We start from the raw sequence: 21,334 nt of genomic DNA on the forward strand, positions 1-21,334 counted from the left end.
ATCCGACTTCAGCTCAGGTCATGATCTCGCAGTCTGTGAGTTCAAGCTCCACGTTGGGCTCTGTGCTGACAGCTCAGAGCCTGGAGCTTGCTTCCGATTCTGTGTCTGCCTCTCTCTCTGCCCCTCCCCCACTCATGCTCTGTCTCTTTCTCTCTGTCAAAAATAAATAAACATTTAAAATATATATATATGTATATATATATAATTTTATGACTTGTTTTAAATTTATTTTTAATTGTTTTAATGTTTATTTTTGAGAGAGACAGGGTGTGAGTGAGAAAAGGGCAGAGAGAGAGGGAGACACAGAATCTGAAGCAGGCTGCAGGCTCTGAGCTGTTAGCACAGAGCCCGATGTGGGGCTCCAACCGATGAACCGTAAGATCATGACCTGAGCCAAAATCAGCCACTTAACCAACTGAGCCATCCAGGTGCCCCTGGCTTTTTTTTTTAATTAAAAAATTTTTTAAGTGATCTCTACACCCAATGTGGGTCTCAAACTCACAACCCTGAAATCAGGAGTTACATGCTCCAGTGACTCAACCACCCAGGTCCCCCTAATTTTGACCACTTACATGGTCAAATTACTTTTCAAATGAGACCGTTTTATTTTTTAAATTTCTCTTCTGCTTGGTGTCAATAATTAAATCTCACAAAGAATTCGGAAATGAGACGGCTTTTTTAAAGGTATAGAACTGTAATTGGAACATATCTAAACAAATTTCCAAAACCACCCCCCCTTTCTTATGCAGAAGTCAAAATGGAACATCCATTCTGTCTTACTCAGTTCTTACCACTTTCAGAAAGGGAAGATACACTTTACTCCTACCTCATTCCTTTCTTATTCTCCAGAGGTAACTTTGACAAGCTGATTTCTTATGTGGGCACAGGCATTTAAGAGTTTCAACCTAACTTTTGAGAGCTCAGTCTTGCATTTGAATGTTGTTTTTTTGACTTGCTGTTATAGATTCAGGATATATTAAAATTTTAGCAGGTAATAGAAGAGTTCCTGTAAGTCATGTTTTCCCCCTTTTAGTCTTTAAAGGTATGTCCCGTGGAGTTAGGTTCATAGGTGAATATTTATTGCCACTCCGGAGCTTTTCTGAGTAATGCATAGATTCTTTTGGAAGACAGTCTTTCAGATCAGGGTATCATGAAGTGCTAAATGATAGTTTAGAGTTTCTACTTTGCATTAATTTTGGTGTAGAACCCAGCTAAGTTATTTAATGTACACTGTGCTTCTGCATCCCATTGACTTCCCTGTACCTTTAGAGGCCTAATTTTTTGTTTGTTTGTTCTAAGATTAAATTTAAAGGGGGCCTGTAGTGCAATGGACAATGTGTCTGACTACAGATCAGAATATTTATTCAATTTATTTAAACTCAACAAAACAGGGGTACCTTGGTGGTTCAGGTGGTTAAGCATCCAACTTTGGCTCAGGTCATGGTCTTGTGGTTGTAGGTTTGAACCCCGCATCTGTCTCTGTGCTTTGCAGACAGCTCAGAGCCTGGAGACTGCTTCGGATTCTGTGTCTCCTTCTCTTTCTGCTTCTCCTCCGCTCACATTCTGGTTTTTTTTTTTTTCTCTCTCTCTCTCTCAAAAATAAATAACATTTAAAAAATAATAAACTAAAACAACACAAAAGCAATTCACCCATTTCTATCTCTCACCCCCTGCCTCCTGCAACTACCAATCTGTTGTTGTCTGTATTTGTGAGCTTTTTTGTTGTTGTTGTTTATTTTATTTTTAATGTTTATTTATTTTGAGAGAGAGAGGGAGTACGCACACAATTGGGGAAGGGTAGAGAGAGAAGAAGGAAAGAGAGGATCTCAAGCAGGCCCTGTGCTGTCAGCCGGGCTTAATCCCATGAACCATGAGATCATGACCTGAGCTGAAATCAAGAGTTGGACGCTTAACCAACTGAGCCACCCAGGCACCCCTGTTGTTTTAGATTCCACATATAAGAGAGATCATATGGTGTTTATCTTTGTTTGTCTGATTTATCTCACTTAGCATAATACCCTCAAGTTCCATCCATGTTGTCTCAAATGACAAGATTTCATTCCTTTGATGGCTATATAATATTCCATTTTAAATTCCATGATTTCTTTATCAATGGACACTTTGGCTCTTTCTGTATCTCGGCTATCATAAATAAATGTTATAAATAATGCTACACATGAACATGGGAGTGCATGTATCTTTTGTATCAGTGTGTTCTTTTTTTTAATATTTATTTATTTATTTATTTATTTATTTATTGCTAACTAGTCATAAGTGAAATTGATGGATCATATAGTGATTGTATTTTTAAATTTTTGAAGAACCTCCATACTTTTTCCATAATGGTTGCATCAATTTACATTTCCAACAACAGTGTACAGAAGTTCCCTTTTCTCCATATCTTTGCCATTCAGCACTTGTTATTTCTTGCTTTTTTGATAATTTCCATTCTAATAGATGTGAAGTGATACCTCACTGTAGTTTTGATTTGCATTTCTCTGCAAATTTTCATGTACCTGTTGGTCATCTGTATGTCGTCTTTGGGAAAAAATGTCTATTCAGATCCTCTGCCCATTTTTTAATTGGATTGTTTGCTTTTTGGTATTGAGTTGTATGAATTCTTTACATATTTTGGGTTTTATTCTCTTATCAGATATATGATTTGCAATTATTTTATCTCATTCAGTAGGTTGCCATTTCATTTTGTTTATTGTTTACTGTACTGATTAGTTTGATGTGGTCCCACTTGTTTACTTTTGATTTTGTTCCTTTTACTTTTGGTGTTGGATTACAAAAATCATGACTAAGACCTATGTTAGGGAGTTTACCACCTATGTTTTCTTCTAGGAATTTTATGGTTTCAGGTCTTATATTTAAGTCATTAATCCATTTGGGGTTAATTTTTGTGTATGTTGTGAGATAGTGGTCCAGTTTCATTCTTTTGTATGTGGCTATGCAATTTTCCCAACACCATTTATTGAAGAGACCATCCTTTCCCCACTATATGTTCTTGGCTCCTTTGTTGTAAATTAATTGATGGTCTAAGTGTGGGTTTATTTCTGGACTCTATTCCATTGATGTATGTGTTTCTTTTTATGCCAGTACCATACTGTTCTAATTACTATAGCTTTGTAATATAGTTTGAAATCTGGACGCATGTTACCTCCAGCCTTGTTCTTTCTCAAGATTGCTTTGGTTAATCTAGGTCTTTGAGGTTTCATATAAATTTTAGTATTGTTTATTCTATTTCTGTGAAAAGTACCACTGGGATTTTAATAGCAGTTGCATTGAGTCTGTATATTACTTTGGGTAGCATGGACATTTAAAAAATATTAATATTTTTAATCCATGAGCATGGAATATCTTTTATTTGTGTCTTCAGTTTCTTTCATTAATATATTGTAGTTTTCAATATACAGGTCTTTCATCTCCTTGGTAATTTTATTTTTAGGTATCTTATTCCTTTTGATCGAATTGTAAATGGATTTGTTCTTAATTTCTCTCTCTGATACTTTGTATTAGCGTAAAGAAACACAACTGATTTTTGCATGTTGATTTTGTATACTGCAACTTTACAGAATTCATTTATCCTAACTTCTTTTTGATAGAGTCTTTAGGATTTTCTATATATGATATCATGTCATCTGCAAATAGTGAGTTTTACTTCTTCCTTTCCAATTTAGATGCCTTTGGTTTCTTTTTTGAATAAAAGTGGTAAGAGTGGTCATTCTTGTCTTGTTCCTTATCTTAAAGGAAAAGCTTTTAGCTTTTCACTGTTAGGTCTGATGTTAGCTGTGAGCTTGTCATATATGGCATTTATGTTGAGGTACATTTCCTCTATACCTGCTTTTTTGAGAGTTGTTATTATAAACAGATGTTGAATTTTGTCAGATGGTCTTTTTGCACCTATTGAGATGATCATAAGAATTTTAGCCTTCATTTTGTTAATGTAGTGTATCACATTGATTTGTGATTGGTTGAACCATACTTTCATCCTTGGAATCAATCTTACTGGATTATGGTGTATGATCCTTTTAATGTATTGTTAAATTTGGTTTGCTAATATTTTGTTGAGGATTTTTGCATCTTTGTATCTTTGTCTGGTTTTGGTATCAAGGCAATGCTGGCCTGTAAAATATGTTTGGAAGAGTTCACCCCCTTCATTTTTTGGAAAATTTTAAGAAGGATTGGTAATCAATTTTCTTTGAATATTTGGTAGAATTCACTAGTGAAGCCTTCTGGTTCTGAATTTTAGTTTATTGGGAGGCTTTCAATTACCAATTCAATCTCCTTGTTAGTAATTGGTCTATTGAGGTTTTCTATTTCTACCTTATTCAGTCTTAAAAGATTGTATGTTTCTAGGAATTTATCTATTTCTTCTAGGTTGTCCCATTTGTTGGCATATAATTGTTCATAGTAGTTTCATGATTCTTTGTATTTCTGTGGCATCAGTGGCATTTCTGAATTTATTTGAGACCTCTTCTTTCCTTGAGTAGTCTAGCTAAAGGTTTGTCAATTTTGTTTATCTTTTCAAAAAACCAGCTTTTAGTTTCATTGGTCTTTTCCATTATCATTTTAGTCTCTATTTCATTTATTTCTGCTCTAATCATTGTTATTTCTTTCGTTCTAAAAACTTTGGGCTTCATTTGTTTTTCTAGTTCCTTCATGTGTAAAAGTTAGGTTGTTTGAGACTTTCCTTGTTTCTTGAGGTAGGCATTAATTGCTATGAGCTTTCCTCTTAAAACTGTTTTTGCTGCATCACATAAAGTTTGGTATGTTAAATTCCCATTTTTGTTTATCTCAATGTATTTCTTTTTCATTTTTTTCTTTCATTTTTTAAAAATTTCTTTTTCATTTTCTTTTATTTCTCTTTGGATTGACCAGTGGGTCAAAGAATGTTGTTTAATCTCCACATATTTATGAACTTTCTAGTTTCTAGTTTCATACCATTGCAGATGGAAATGATGCTTCATTTAATTTCAGTCATCTTAAATGATTAAGACTTGTGGGGTGCCTGGGTAGCTCAGTAAGTTGAGCGTCCGACTTCGGCTCAGGTCAATGATCTCACAGTTGATGGGTTTAAGCCCTCTGTCAGGCTCTGTGCTGACAGCTCAGAGCCTGGAGCCTGCTTTGGATTCTGTGTCTCCCTCTTCTGCTTGTGCTCTGTCTCTGTCTTTCAAAAATAAATAAAAATGTTAAAAAAATTTTGTTTTAAATGATTAAGACTTGTTTTGTGAGGCTCAGTCAGTTAAGCATACAACCTCAGCTCAGGTCGTGATCTCAGGGTTTATGTGTTTGAGCCCTGCGTGGGGCTCTCTGGTGTCAGAGCAGAGCCCACTTAAGAGTCTCTGTCCCCCTGTCTCTTTGCCCCTCCCCCACTTGTGTTGCATGTATTATCTCAAAAATAAACTTAGAAAAAAAAAACTTGTGGCCTAAGATATGATCTATCTTAGGAAATACTCCATGTGCACTTGAAGAATGTGTATTCTAATGCTTTTGGAATGGTATATTCTGTATGTATCTGTTAAATTCACCTGGTCTAACATGTCATTTGAGGTAGATGTTTCCTTATTGATTTTTTGGTCTAAAGTCCCCTACTGTTATTGTATCACTATTTTTCCCTTTAGGTCTATTAATGTTTGCTTAATATGTTTAAACATATTAAGTGTCCAATATATTAATGTTATATTTTCTTATTGGACTGATTACTTTATCCTGATATAACATCCTTCTTTGTCTCTTAATCTTTGTTTTAAAGTTTATTTTGTCTGATAGAAGTATGTCTGCTCCAGCTTTCTTTTAGTTTCCATCGCATGGCATATACTTTTTCATTTCTTCACTTTCATTCTGTGTGTCTTTACATCTGAAAGGAGTCTTGTAGGTAGCACGTAGATGGGTCTTGTTTTTTCATTCAGCTACTCTGTGTCTTTGGAGATTTTAGTACATTTACATTTAAAGTAGTAACCGAGAGGTATGTGTTTATTGCCATTTTGTTAATTGTTTTCTATCTGTTTTTGTAGTTTTTCTCTGTTCCTTCTCTTATTTTCTTTGTGGTTTGGTAACTTTCTTCAGTGGTATGCTTATATTTTTAAATCTTTTGTGTATTTACTATAGGTTTTTGGCCTGTAGTTACCATGAGACTTACATATAACAATTTACATCTATAATAGTCTATGTTAAGTTGATAATAACTTACATTTGATCCCATTCTAAAGCTCAATCTTTTTACTACTCCCCACCATGTTTTATGTTTTTGATATCATAGTTTACATATTTTTATCTTGTGTGTCCCTTAACTAATTATTGTAATCATAGTTATTTTACTATTTTTTCTTTTAACCCTTATACTAGCTTTATAAATAATCCACGACCTTTATTATATATTTACTTTTCCAGTGAGATTTGTTCTTTCACATGGGTTCTCATTACTAATTAACACTCTTTCTTTTCAGCTTAAAGAAGCCCCTCTAAGATTTCTTGTAAGGCCAGTTTAGTGGTGATGAACTCCTTTAGTTTTTACTTGTCTGGAAAACTCTTTATCTCTTCTTCAATTCTGAATGATCATTTTGCCAGATAGAGTATTTTTGGTTTCAAGTGTTTTCTTTCAACACTTTGAATATATCATGCCATTCCCTTGTGACCTATAAAGCATGTGCTCAAAAATTTGCTGGCAATCTTATCATGGGGAGTGGGTTTTTTTTTTTTAATATTAACAAGGTTTTTTTTCTTTTGCTACATTTAATATTCTTCCCTTGTCTTTAACTTTTGACATTTTAATTATAACATGTCTTGTTGTGGGTCTCTCTGGTTTCAACTTGTTTGGAACTCTCTGGGCTTCCTGGATCTGGATGGCTATTTCATTTCCCATTGTAAGGAAGTTTTAGCCATTATTTCCTCAAATGAAATTTCTACCTCTTTCTCTTTCTTTTCTCTTTCTGGGAGCCCTATAAAAAGTGAATATTAGTTTATTTGAAGTTGTCCTATAAGTCCCTTAAGCTATTTTCATTTTTTCTTATCCTTTCTTCCTTTTGCTTCTTTGATTGGTCTTGTCTTTGAGGTGATTGATCCTTCTGTTTTGTCTAGTCAGCTATTGAGTACCTGTAATGTATTTTTCAGTTCACATATTGCATTCTTCAGCTCTGTGACTGGTTTGGTACTTTCTTATGTTTTCTGTGTGTTTGTTGAAGTTTTAATTGTGTTCATCCATTCTTTCAACTTCAGTGATCATCTTTATGACCATGACTTTGGACTCTTTATCAGGTATATTGCTTATCTCCTTTTGACTTAGGCATTCTGAGGTTTTGTTAAATTTCATTTGGAACATTCCTCTGTTTCTTCATGTTGCTTGACTTTCTGTGTTGGTTTCTATACAGTAGATGAAACTGCCACCTCTTCCAGTCTAGAAAGAGTGGCCTTGTGTAGGAGGTGAAACTTTTCATTCAGCCCTACCACAGCTCTTGGTTGTTTCCCAAATTTCTGTGCTTGTTCAAGCAGGCTGTTGTATTTTTAATAGCTCCTGGTAGTTGAGGATGTGCCTCAACTGAGGTTGTCAGTGTCCAAAAGGGGAGAATCAGGCTTTGACTAGAAGCCAAACCCTTAGGCAGCAGCTTTAAAAGTATGCCAATGTATATGGTCCTGAGGGACCACATGTGTAAGCCTCACTGGCCACCAAAGACAGGCAATCTGAGGTGTGCCTTGGGTGGCAGTCACAAAAATTTGGGCTCCAGAAGAGTGTTTATAAGCTCCTTTTGGGGAGATACCAGCAAGCTGGAGGCAAGCAGAGGGAAAGTGCCAAGGTGGTGTTCACAGCCTATGTTCCTTTAGAGCCACACTGTAGGGCACTGGATGTGTGCCAAACCTGAATCCTGCCCCTTAGTCCAAAGCTCCAGGATGAAGAAAGTGACCTTTTTCACAGAAAGCCTGGGGCATATGCCTCAGTCTGCCATCTTTGAAGTGCCCTGGTGATGGTAGCCTACCAAGAATGGTCCTCTGATTGCCATAGTCCTTTGGAACCCAACAATGCAAGACCCTTCATCCACCAAAGCCAGGCAATCAAAGGGTGTCCCTGGACATCCGCTGCAAACACCAGGCATCAGACTCATGGAGAACTCTCCTCCCAAGAGTCAGTGGCGCTCTGGAGCGTGGCTGATGGTGAGCATGATGCGAGCACTTGCCTCTCTGGAAAGGCTTAGTCAGCCCGAGGTGTGTCCTTAATTAGACCAAATATTTATGTCTTATTATCACACCTGTCATGATTTGGGATACAGGAAAGTAGAAAATAGAAGGAAAGTTTCAATGTTGGTTTGTTTGGGGATTTTTAATTTTTAATCCTCAGTTAATATTTAAAGGGGAATTCTAAAATAGAGCATGACAATATTCCTTGCAGTAATGTCCATATTCTGAAAACCAGGATATAATGTAAAGTATCATATTTGGGATGGCAGATAAATTACATCAATAGTATGGGCTATTAAGATGCTGTTAAATAAAAGAAGAAAGATTACGATACATGGGGAAAATTTTTGATAGAAATTCAAATGAAAAAAATTGTAAAGGAAATGAATATTAAGCTTCCACTAAATGACAGTCACGTCATTTAATCCTTGTTACTGTTACATAGGGTAATCAAAATATGAAAGCTTCTGCTATTACAGCTATTCAATGAACATCTATGCACATGTGCAAAGAATAATATAATGTGATAATATGAAGACTTTGCTTAAATTGGTAGAATCCTGGGTATCCTGTAGGGATTGCATTCAGCTGCTTATAAAACTCTCCACTTGGGGTGGCTTAACCAAGTGGGGCTGTAATTTTTTTCATGTAAAAACCCCTGAAGAAGGTGATCTGCCGGGGTCTTAAACACCTTCCTTTCTGCTCTGCTGTCTTTAATGCATTGCTTTAGTCACTGTTTCTTCATGATTTTAAAATGCATGCTTCATTGCCAATATCACCTCTGCCTTCTAGGCAAGAAGAAAGGGAAGGTCGTAGCATGAAAGGCTCCTGCCAGATGATTCTCTCTCCATGTAATGAGTTTTTCTGGAAATCTCTGGGGACTTGTACTTCCATTTCAGAACTGTAGCTCCCAGTTAACATTAGCTGAAAGGAAGTCCAGAAAATGTATTTCTTTAAATCTGGGCATAGTGCCACCTGGAATAAAGGAGAAGTTATGTTGGTAAGGAAGGAGGAAGAGGACATTAGATAAGTAATTGGCAAGTATCTGCCAAACTCTTTTTCCTTGAATACTGTGATGCTCTTAATCATGAAATCATTGACTGGCTGAGGCAACAAAACCATCTGGGAATAGGTGAGATGTTAACGACCCCTAATGATTCCAATTTCTTAACTAATACTTGGATTCTTTCAGTATTCTCTTTTTCATTCAGCCTGAAACCATTCTACACTAGAAAGTCTGTCTGTAGACATGCAGGTGGGTTTGGAGTTTTGCTGCTATTTATAGGACTCACTTGAGACTTCAGAGAAAAATGGAGCATTGAAACGTTTAGGCTGGAACACAGATTTGGATACTGTGAGGAGGTTGTGTAGTTGCAGCCTTCCCTGAGCTTCAGTTCCTCAAGTGGAAGAATAAAATAATAATATGACCTGCAGTGCCTGCTTCACAGGGTTTTTGTGAATGTGAAATGGAAGAGGTAGTACCTACATTTTTGTATAGAGTAATAAAATGTACCCTTCAGACCTATTATCTCAGGTGGTGGTCCAGAGTCACACACGCATTTCATGGTGCGGGTTAGACTGGAGCTTAGGAGTTCTCTTAGGAGTTCTCTTCCAGATAATATATGGTAATGTCTCTACCCTATTAGATAGCATTACCTTTATAAGTACTTTGTAATTCAGCATTTTTAAAAGGATCTTTTTTTTTTAAGTTTATTTATTTTGAGGAGGGAAAGGGGCAGAGAGGGAGAATCCCAAGCCCTGACATGGGGCTCGATCCCATGACCCTGGGGTCATGAGTTGAGCCAAAATCAAGAGTTGGATGCTTGTAGCACCTGGGTAGCTTGGTCTTACTTCAGCTCAGGTTGCGGTTTGCACATTCAAGCCCCATGTTGGGCTGACAGCTTGGAGCCTAGAGCCTGCTTCAGATTCTCCTCCTCTCTCTCTGCCCCTCTAACCTCCCCCTCAAAAATAAATAAACATTAAAAAAGAGATGCTTAACTGACTGAGCCTTGCAGGCACCCCTGTAATTCAGCATTTTATGTTATCACTTCCATACCAGCATGACTTGATGGGTGAAAGTATGGCAGTGGTAGGTGGGAGGATCAAATTAGATCTACCAGAAGGAAGTCTCTCTGCAAACTGCAAAGTGATGGATAATGACACAAAACGTTCATGGGATACACATCACAGGGGAGTTACTTAGTGCCAGGATGAATGACAGATCTACAAAGAGGGATTGTGTTTCCTGTTTAGCCATTTCAGCTACGTATGTTGGTTTATGCTGGAGTGTTTTCTTTGCTTGTCGATCAGGACCAAGTTTAAAGGAATGTATGTTATAATATTTTGTACCTTGATCATGAAACAAATGTGAAGTTGTACAAATCACACATAGATTTTTAGGAAATAGCGTCTAGACTGTCACCAATAGAAGTGTTTATAATCTGTGATGTTTCTGTTGCCAGGTGGATTGTTTGTTGAACATTAAAAGTAATGTATTTTTGTTTTGTACAGATAGTTAACTGTTGATGTAAATATTTTAAATCTTAAAAATTAACTATTTACCTACACATAGATTGTTCAACTTCAAAACTTTGTAAGAACCTTTAACAGCACTGTTTTACAAGGTGCATGTGTGTTTTTCCTTTGTCTCTCTTCAGTGAGTTACCTGAGAGAGAAGAAGGTGAAGGAGAAGAAACTCCAAACTTCAGCCACTGGGGTCCACCAAGAATGTACGTTGATGATGTCATTGGCTTTCTCAGTAGGAGAACACAGTTGGTTGCTCTTTCCTTTCAGAGTGTCATTTAGACGTTCTCTACTGATTAAGTATTGCCATAATGTACATCTAGGCTGGTCTAAGGTTTTTTGTTTTTTTTTAATTATTTTAATATGAAATTTGTTGTCAAATTGGTTTGCATACAACACCCAGTGCTCATCCCAGCAGGTGCCCCCCTCAATGCCCATCACCCACTTTCCCCTGTCCCCCACCCCCCATCAACGCTCAGTTTATTCTCAGTTTTTAAGAGTCTCTTATGGTTTGGCTCTCTCCCTCTCTAACTTTGTTTTTCCCTTCCCCTCCCCCATGGTCTTCTGTTAAGTTTCTCAGGGTCCACATAAGAGTGAAAACATATGGTATCTGTCTTTCTCTGTGTGACTTATTTCACTTAGCATAACACTGTCCAGTTCCATCCACACTGCTACAAAATGACCTAAATTTTAGTTTCAGTTTGTCTTCTCTAGAGATTTTTACCTGGGCAAAATTACTGTAATCAATATTAGGAAAGTCTTTATCATACCTTTGCAGAGAAAGCAATTTGCAATTGTCCATGTATGGTAGTAACGAATGGACTAAGCTACTGCATCCTTGAGGAAGGCAGGTAGGACTGCCCTGAAAGGACTAAAATTCCTTCCCTTATTTTTTTTTTTAAGTGAACAACAACATCAGTTGAGGTTTCTATCATGTGTCAATTTATCTCTATCCTCCTTCCTTCCCTTGTGTTAGTTCCAAGTTTGTGCCTAGTTTGAGCTAACAGTATATAAAAGTTTTCCATTACCTGCTCTATTCTGCATGCGTTATTAATGCCACAATACCTACCAACATTGTCTGTTTTCTTCTTGCACTTCTGAATTTTGTCTTTGGGAGCCGTTTTCTTTTCTTTTTTCAATGTTTGTTTATATTAATTTGAGAGAGCTGCCCACAAGCAGGGGAGGGGCAGAGAGAATCCGAACCAGGCTCCACACTTTCAGTTCATAGACCCGGGCTCCATCCCACTAACCTGGTTCATGACCTGAACCAAAATCCAAGAGTCAGATGCTTAACCCACAGAGCCACCCAGGTGCCCCTCTTGGGAGCTGTTTTCTGAACTACTTTTTAAAATTTTCAGTTAATCATTGATCACATCTGTGCAGTCTGAGCAAAATTCATAACCAGGGAAGAGCAAGTTTTATTCCATTCTTTATTTTTTAAAGTTATATGGGGGTGCCTGGGTGGCTCATTCAGGTTGCCTGGGAGGCTCAGGTGGTTGAACACACGATTTCAGCTCAGGTCATGATTTCATCGTGAGTTACGAGCCCTGCATCAGGCTCTGCGCTGACAGTGCGGAGCCTGCTGGGATTTCTCTCTCCCTTTCTCTCCCTCCCTCCCCAACTTGCTCTCTCTCTGTCTCAATAAAGGAAGGAAGGAAGGAAGGAAGGAAGGGAGGGAGGGAGGGAGGGAGGGAGGGAGGGAGGGAGGAAGGAAGGAAGGAAGTGATGTGGAGGTAGGAAGAAAAGAGAACAACCTCCAGCCTTAAGAGCAAAATCTGTCCTCCACTTAAAGAACCACAGGTTAAACCTGCTGACTGGAAAAAACAGTTTGGGTAACAAGATTTTTGGTCAGAAATTTATTTTATTATGAAAGTTTGTGGGTTTTGTCAAAATGATATATGTTACTTTCTTGATTTTTTTTCACCCATTTATTACTTTCTTCATTCTTTGCTAATGTTATGGATATAGATTAAAAGAACTAATTACAGAAAATATATTGTGGTAGGAGCTGCGAACATTAAGAATATTAAGAGGTGTAATTATTGTTTTAGAAATCTTTTTCCAAATTCAGGCTTTCACATGTGCCACAAATCACTGAAAATATCTTAGAATTTTTGAACGAGGTACAATTTTGATAACATTTGTAAAAATATATTCATATAAGATATGAGTCACAAGGATATGGTACAAAGTGAACACTTCTAGTGACAGTCCAACAAGTTATACTAACTTATTCATGAGTGAATTTATTTTCTTTTTACAGTGTTGAGATTTTCAGAGAACCCAATGTGTCCCTTGGTATTAGTATTGTCGGTGGACAAACTGTTATAAAACGCCTGAAGAATGGAGAGGAACTTAAAGGTATATTTATCAAACAAGTTTTAGAAGACAGTCCAGCAGGAAAAACAAATGCTCTTAAAACAGGAGATAAAATACTTGAGGTAAATGATGTTAAAATTCTGTTTTCGTTTGAAACCTGCTTTAAGACAGTAATATTTAACCAGAAGTCCTCCCTTCATTGTTGGGTATATGTATGTACAATTGGTGTATTTTCTTCCCATGCCTTAGTTTGTATGTTGTTTGCATAATTGTATGTATATAATTACAACATCAGGGTGGTAGCATACAGAATGCTGCACAAAGGCGCAGCTGACTGAAAAAACAATTCTACGATTTAACAGAATGAGGCAGGTGATGAGCATTGTGCTTCTCCCACAGTCTGACAAGTTGTAATTTTTTTTCATCATTTAAAAAATTTCTAATATTCTCTTTTTTGTAGGTGTAGTTGATCTAGAATGAATGTTACATTAATTTTTGTAGGTGTAGGAGGTATACAACATAGTGATTCGACAATTCTGTACATTCCGCAGTGCTTGCCCCAAGTGTAGTTAGCATCTGTCCCCATACAACATTGTTACCATATTATTGACTAGATTCCCTAGAACAAGCTCTACCTTTTATAAATATGTGTCAGTGGAATAGCCACGCACATCCTCCCAGATTCCATTGGAGGGAGGGGCGAATCCATTGTTCACATGTGGCAGGTTTGCAGAGCAGAGTTTAAAAGGTCCATCAAGGCACTGAAAATGTCCTGAAGTCTGAACCTCACACATTTCTTTGCATTGCATTTATTGGATGACCTCATATTCCATATCTTCAGTCCCGGCATCTGCTTCTTCGTGACACCTGCTTTATGATGATAAACTTCAGCCCTGGTGCTTCAGCTCTGATAAAGGGAAAAGAGCACTGGAGGTCATGGGGTGAAGTCTTGATTGCCCTGTTTACTTTGCATTTGTTCTTGGACAAATTATTAAATGCACCTTATTCTCATGGTAATGAGAATTCAAAACCCGTAGCATTATTGTGAGTATTAAAGCAAAGAACTGTGTAAAACCTCTCTGTATATAGAAATATTAGGTTATATTTGTGTTTTTGAAACTACAAAGAAAATTTCAAACACACGGGGGACATGGCAGTGAAGAAAATGAGCAAAATTCCTACTCCTATGGCATTTACATGGTAGTAGGGAAGATATTACATAAGTGATGTGTAGCGTGTTAGATTGTAGATTCTATGGAGAAATAGAACAGAAAAATAAGGAATGGAGGTGGTAATTGCAACTGATAGGTTGGTTATGGAAGATGATACTGAGACAAATACAGGAAGCGTGAGAATGAGCCGTGTGGATGTATAGGGGAAGAAGGATCCAGGCAGAGAGAACTAAAAGGCGAAAGCTCTGTGGTAGGAGTTTGTCTGGCTGTGTTGAAGGAGCAGAAAGCAGACTGGCACTGATAATGTAGCTAAAGGGAGCAAGAGAGCGCGGAGAGAAAAGGTCTGAGAGGTAAAGTGAAGCCACATCACAGAGAGCTTGGAAGGTTGTCTTTGAAGGCAGTGAGAATCCATTAGAAGATTATGAATGCATACATATTTTAAAAGGATTACTCCTTCTGGGGCAGGTGTGGTTTCCTTTATTAAGTATTTGCATGGTACATTGGTTTGGTTTTTGTTTTTTTTGTTTTTTTTCATTCCTTCATTGTCACCCTTATTTGTGATTTTGTTTTAGTTGTATGTTTTGTAAGCAATACATAAGGGATTTTGTCTTATTAAATCTATATTGATAATCTTCTAGTAAATAAGTGGCACGGATTAATTTTTTATTTTGATTACTGATATATTTGAACTTAATTTTTAACTATATGTTTTGTATTTTGTTTGGTCTCTCCCCCACCTTAACTTTCTATTTTGAAATACAGAGTCATGGGAAAGAAATTGTAAAGAAATATACAAGGAGGTCCCGTATACTCTTCCCTCAGCCTCCCTCAATGTTAATGTTACCTTAACAGTAACTATAGCCATAGTACGATAGCAAAACCAAAATACTGATATTGGCATAATTCACAGACCTTATTTCCATCTTACCAATTAGGCACACACCGATGTATAACTGTATGTGTTTTTATAGCTCTCCAGTTTGATCACATGTGTAGCCTTGCATAACCACCACCACAATCAAGAAACTCAACCGTATCACCACAAGACTCCCCTGTGCTACCCTCTGCAGCCATTCCTCTTCTCCTCTTCATATCCCCCTATCCCCAACCTCTGGGAATCACTGATGTGTTTCTCTATGTCTTTAATTATCTCATTTCACAATTACTACAGAAATGGAATTATGCATTCTGTATCTTTTTGAGATTGGCTTTTTTCATTCTGTATAATTTCACTGAAGTTCATTTAATCTGTTGTGTCCATTAATAGTTGATACCCTTTTATTACGTCTGAATAGTATTTCATGGTGTGGAGGTACCACAGTTTAACCATTCATCCACTGAAAGCCACTTGGGTAGTTTCCAGTTCTTGGCTTATTGTTATGAATAAAGCTTCTCTAAATATTCGTATACAAGTTCCTGAGTGAAAATAAGTCTTCATTTGTCTGAGATAAATGCCCAAGAATGCAATTGCTGGGTTGTATGGTAAGTCCATTTTTAGTTTTGAAAGGAGCTGTCAAAACTATTTTCCACAGTGGCTGTACTATTTTACATTCCCACCAGCAATGTATGAGTGGTCCAGTTTCCCCACATCCTCACCAACATTTGGTGTTGTCACTGTTTTTCATTCTGCACATTCTGATGGGCAGATAGTGATACCTCATTGTTGTTTTGAGTTTCCCCAATGGAAAATGATAAAGAACTTTTCACACCTTATGTATGTGTCCTTTTCAGGGAAATGTTTGTGCAGGTCTTTTGCCTGTTTCCTAATTGGATTGGTCATTGTTTATCTTCTTAAATTTTGTGGGTTTTCCCCTCATCTTTCTCTGCTGTAAGATGAATGTATTCTCTCACTTATCCATCAACACTTTTATATCACTGTTGTGTCTCAGATTTAGCAAATTTCTTTAAACTCACACCAGATGTGAAATGTTAATACTTGAATCTTTATTTTGTCAAACATACTGAGTCATTTGTTTACTTTTTTCCCATGAAGAGAATTACTCATTTGTTTTTAAGTAAAGCTTGATATTTCTTTCTGCCTTGAAACAATTGCACAATTGCATAAAGGATTTAGGCCCATGTAGAGAAGAATTTGTTTAAGTGGGAAATTGGAATTTAATTTAATTTTTAGAAATGGGTCTGTCTTGTGTGAATGGGACACACTTTGGGTTATAAATTTACAGCTTAGAAACACTCAGGTTATTTTTTTGTTGTAACAGAATTCCATTTTCCCCCCTAACTTCCCAACTTTAGGGATTCACATTTAACCCTGTGGAAATCTGTGTTGGGGAAACCGAAGCTGGTTATTACTGGAAGATGAAGTGGTTCTTTTATAGCTTCTACCTCATTTATTGTAGAATGTCATGGGGATCAGGTTATTCGTAAGAAGCTTCATCAAACCATTGTGATTGCTTTTAAGCTTCAGTTAAATTTTTTTCTATATGCATTTACTATTATCCTCATCCTTCCTGAGTTCAGATGGGAAAAGGCTTTACAGAGCATTGAAACCTCCCACCGGATGTCTGTTAGAATAAAAGGCCAAAGTTCCTGCCGTGGCTTTTGTGTGGTGTGCCTTCAGCTGCCTTCCTGACCTCACCTCTCTCTCCTCTCCATTTTGCACTGTGCTTTAGACTCACCTGCCTTTTTTATTTTTTTATTTAAAAAAATTTTTTGCCAATCATTTATTTCTTTTTAGAGAGAGAGCAAGCAGGGGAAGGGACAGAGGGAGAGAGAATCTTAAGCAGGCTCCATGCTGAGTGCAGAGCTGACACAGGGCTCAATCCCATGACCCTGGGATCATGACCTGAGCCAAAATCAAGAGTCAGACACTTAAGTGTCTGAAGCACCCAGGCACCCCTGGACCCACCTGCCTTCAGACCTCTCACATACGACGCTCCTGTCTCATACCTTCAGGCCCTTACCTGTGTGTCCCTCAGCTTCAGAGGTGCTCAGTTTTCTCTTCACTCTGCTCTGATTCCGTGATTGATCATCCTTGTCGTTTCCAGCTCCTTGGATCCCCTTTGCTTTTACTGAACTTGTCTGGGGGAACCACATCCTAGTTAAATGCAACTCTTTGCTTATTTCAGGACTCTGGCATGGCTGGAGAAAATAACAGTGCTGTCTGGTCTCATTTTAAAATTCATGAGCTCCTTCTCAAGTGAGTCTTTAGTTCTGCCCTGCAATCCTGTAATATGTCCCTAGTTATTTCATTTTCCTGCTTCCCGAGGTAACTCCTTCATACCTCCTAAACTGCTCAGTTTATGGTCCTTGTTTTTTATTTCATGGAGAAAATGAAAGCAGTGAAAAAGGAACTTCCCCTTGCTGCCACTGCGTGCCAAATCTTTTTTTTTCCTAACTGTATCTGTAACAACAAATGAACTGTGTGTGCTTCTGTCTAAAGCCAACCTGCCTAACTTGTAGCACAGAAGTCATTCCCTCCTCAGTGTCCAAGGATTTACTTCTACAGGTGTCACTTCTCTCTCTCATATCCATTTCCTCTCCACTGCACCACGATTACTGTGATACCTCCCATCTCAAACACAAAAGCCAACCTTGATCCCACATCCCTATCCACCTACATTCCGATTTCTTTGGTCTCCTTTACATGAAAAAGTATTCACAAACTGTCATTGTCTGCTGACCATAGGCACCCCTGCATTTACCAAGGCCTTGTTACATTATCATTTTGAAAAACTGGTTCTGTTAAATATGGTAAATACAGAATGCTCTTGGAGATTATGGACGTTTGCATGTTAGGTTTTCTGAAATCTGTATGATGAGGAGCTATTTACACTTACCCCAATTTACTGAACAGAGAACACTTTTAGTAAAAGAACCCATGGATATTTTCATAGTTCTTTTTTGAACATCATTTGAGAGATGTTCCGCTACTCAATTGTGATAATGGACAGTGTGCTTAAAATATAATACTTCTCAATTCGAGAGAAGAGTCCAGACCGCCCTTCCCTGTCCTCACTCAGAATTATGTGCTGTGTTGGTGGCAGAGGTGACACCACAGCACAGAAGCTTCTTAGGATTCTGTCACGAACTGAGCTACCTATTTTGGATAATTGTATTTAACCAGGGCTATTGTTACTAAGATGTTTGTCTCATTCGCTTGTCTTGAAGGCGGAATGTTATTTTCCTTAAATATGTTCTCCTAAAGCAACAAAGCTTTTTATGGGCCAATCTTAGTTTTTTGGCTTTGGTCTAATTCATTAGACTCTGGCTGTTCTCATAGCTGGTTAATATATGTGAACTCGACAGCCTTTCTAATTGAAGTGACTTCTGTGTTTCAGGTGTCTGGAGTAGATTTGCAGAATGCCTCACACAGAGAAGCAGTCGAGGCCATTAAGAATGCAGGAAATCCTGTGGTGTTCGTTGTTCAGAGCTTGTCGTCCACTCCAAGAGTAAGCCTAAGTTAATATTTTCAAAGCGTTTAAAAATACTCTGTGTATCTATAGACCAAGCTTTTCCTCTGTGTTTTTTTCTACATTATTTTCATTTTGATCCTACTATTACCCAGAGAAAGCATTACTTCATAAAAATTTAGTTATTTTCTTTAGTTATTCACTTTCCCCTTTTTTCTTTGTGGTCGTTTGGCCAAATTTGAGTCATTCCAGCTTGCACTGGTTTAAGTCACAGGCTGTGGAGTCAAACCGACCTGTTTTCAATTCCTTGATTTCCCTGTTTACCAGCTTTGCTAACTGAGAGACAAGTTACTTAACTTTTCTGAGCCAGTTACTTTATTTATAAAAATACTTTGAACATAAAGGGGTCAGATATAACACCATTCTAGAGGTACTATCATGTTCTGTGTATTTATTAAAGCATGCAAACATGGTGCATTGTCGTATGTTCTTTTGGACATTCTGAATTCAAAACCAGCAGTATTTAATCATAACGCTTGCTTCTGTAATAAATTACTCTTTTGGTATGGAATTACAACTCTAATGTTAGTGGCAGGGTATGTATTTTGTATTGTAACAGGCAGCAGAAATATCACCCATAAGCCCTGTAACAGGAAGAAATGTTTATTTTTCTTTATTTTATGGAAGACAGCTGTTCAAAACACAGGCACTTTTGAACAGTAGAAAAACTGTGCATGTTTTCTAAAAATGCTTTTCAATAAGTAAGGCAGTGTTTTTCAACCTTTTGTATGCCAGGGCATACAGAAAATAGTATTTGGGTGGCAAACCGGACAGACAGATGTTTGGCTGCCCTGAGGGCGGGGGTGGGGGGGCATCGATACACTTTGCCACACTTGAACCTCCCTGCACACAGTAGGCTACACGCTCACCCCACCGCTCTGCTGTGGTGCACTGCATTGCGGTATGATCCCTCCTAGTCCAAGACTGACTGACAGAGGTGAACTGAATAAAGTCTTTTCCCTCTGATACCATTTGAAATTTTTTGGAATCCACTTTTTAAGTCTTTTTTGGAATCAAAGTTTTTGGAAGCCACTTTTTAACTCTTACACTAAGAGAAAGTTGTGGAGGCTATCACTTTTATTTCTGGAAACTTGAGTTCAATAGGAAAAATGGCCAAATTATTCCTTGCCAAATGGCACTTCTAAAGAAACCGTTTTGAGCTAGAATGAGCCAATCAAATTATACCTTTATGTGGCCACTTGTGAATGCCCTGCCCAAAAAATGTTCACAGCTTTTAAGTAAGTTATAAAGTCAACCAAAAAGGCCAAGCAAGCATTTAATCCAGCCTTTGCTGGTGAGCTGAAGTGGAAATTTTCACTCAGATGACAAACGGTGCAGTTTCTTGCAACTGTTCAAAAAAGATCTTCTCTGCATTGTGCCTTGCTCGAGTCATTCAGCCCCAATGCGGCACAGCAGACTGCCACATGGTGCATTCGGTTCAGCAAGCATTGAACTGTCTCTGATTCTAGGCAAGGAAACATATTCAGGTGATGGTGTTAATTATTATGTCCATGACTTAACTCCATTTTTCAACACAAAATGATTCCTGTTTGAATGAGGCAATGAAAGAAATCAAGTTTCATATCTTTGCAAAATGGCGCTCTCTTTGGCTTATTTGTTGTTGCAAATAGTATTGACCCTCACAGGAGTAGAAAATATAGCCACATGCTTAATCAGTTTTGACCACTTTTCATTAAACTTTGAGACTTTCCTCAAAACCCCCAAAGAAGTCATTTCCTAATGGGACTATCAAAGACCCTATTGTCTATTTTTTTTTTTTAATATTTATTTATTTTTGAGAGAGACAGAGTGTGAGCAGGGAAGGGGCAGAAAGAAAGAGGGAGACACAGAATCTGAAGCAGGATCCAGGTTCCAAGCTGGCAGCACAGACCCTGATGCAGGGCCTGAACCCATGAACTATGAGCTCATGTCAGACGCCCAACTGACTGAATCACCCAAGTGCCCCCAAAGACCCTGTGTCTCAAGTGCCCCTGTTACATGTAGATTGTCATCAACATCATGAATTGAGCAGTGGTGTTTATATTTGTGCTTTTTTTTTTATTCTTTGAGTTGTAGTTTACTTTTTATATTTGCACTTTTAACGGATGCGTTAGGCATTTCAACAATATGTGACCTTTTTAAGCTTTTTCTCCTGAATTTCTCAACTGTATTTTCAGCATCCTAGAAAGAAATATGTAAATTTATTTGGCAAATGCTTATTTGAGAGCGGAACCCGTGATTTATTTTTTTATTTATTTTTTTATTTTTTTAACGTTTATTCATTTTTGAGACAGAGAGAGACAGAGCATGAACAGGGGAGGGTCAGAGAGAGGGAGACACAGAATCTGAAACAGGCTCCAGGCTCTGAGCTGTCAGCATAGAGCCCGACGCGGGGCTCGAACTCATGGTCCGCGAGATCATGACCTGAGCCAAAGTCGGCCGCTTAACCGACTGAGCCACCCAGACGCCCCAGAACCCGTGATTTATATTGCACTCCTCTATAGAAAGTTTTTATGCCAAGGTAATTTTGTTCGACTTAACATAACTACATTTCACCGTAGCATCTCATATTATTTTTCCACATTCCCAAGCAAACCTGTTTGAAATTGGGGGTCATCCCATCAGTTCACTAAGTTTATTATCATGTGTTGTTTTCTTTTTCCCTGTATTCCATTTGTACTTCCCTAATACCGTTATTTCATAATGGCACCTAAA

At 37.7% G+C, this 21,334-nt stretch overlaps 1 protein-coding gene across 5 annotated transcripts in view; it reads left to right on the plus strand.

Moving 5' to 3' along the window:
* The window catches only part of PATJ (PATJ crumbs cell polarity complex component), a 365,326-nt gene that overhangs the window by 126,565 nt on the left and 217,427 nt on the right, over positions 1-21,334 (plus strand). For all 5 annotated transcript variants that reach the window (XM_045035937.1, XM_023258767.2, XM_045035940.1 and 2 more), the window contains exons 23-25: positions 10,833-10,904; positions 12,962-13,139; positions 18,488-18,598. In XM_045035937.1, coding sequence (XP_044891872.1) covers positions 10,833-10,904; positions 12,962-13,139; positions 18,488-18,598 — 361 coding nt within the window. The remainder of the gene's footprint in view (positions 1-10,832; positions 10,905-12,961; positions 13,140-18,487; positions 18,599-21,334) is intronic.

The sequence above is a fragment of the Felis catus genome, chromosome C1, assembly GCF_018350175.1.
Source record: "Felis catus isolate Fca126 chromosome C1, F.catus_Fca126_mat1.0, whole genome shotgun sequence".
Lineage (NCBI taxonomy): Eukaryota > Metazoa > Chordata > Mammalia > Carnivora > Felidae > Felis > Felis catus.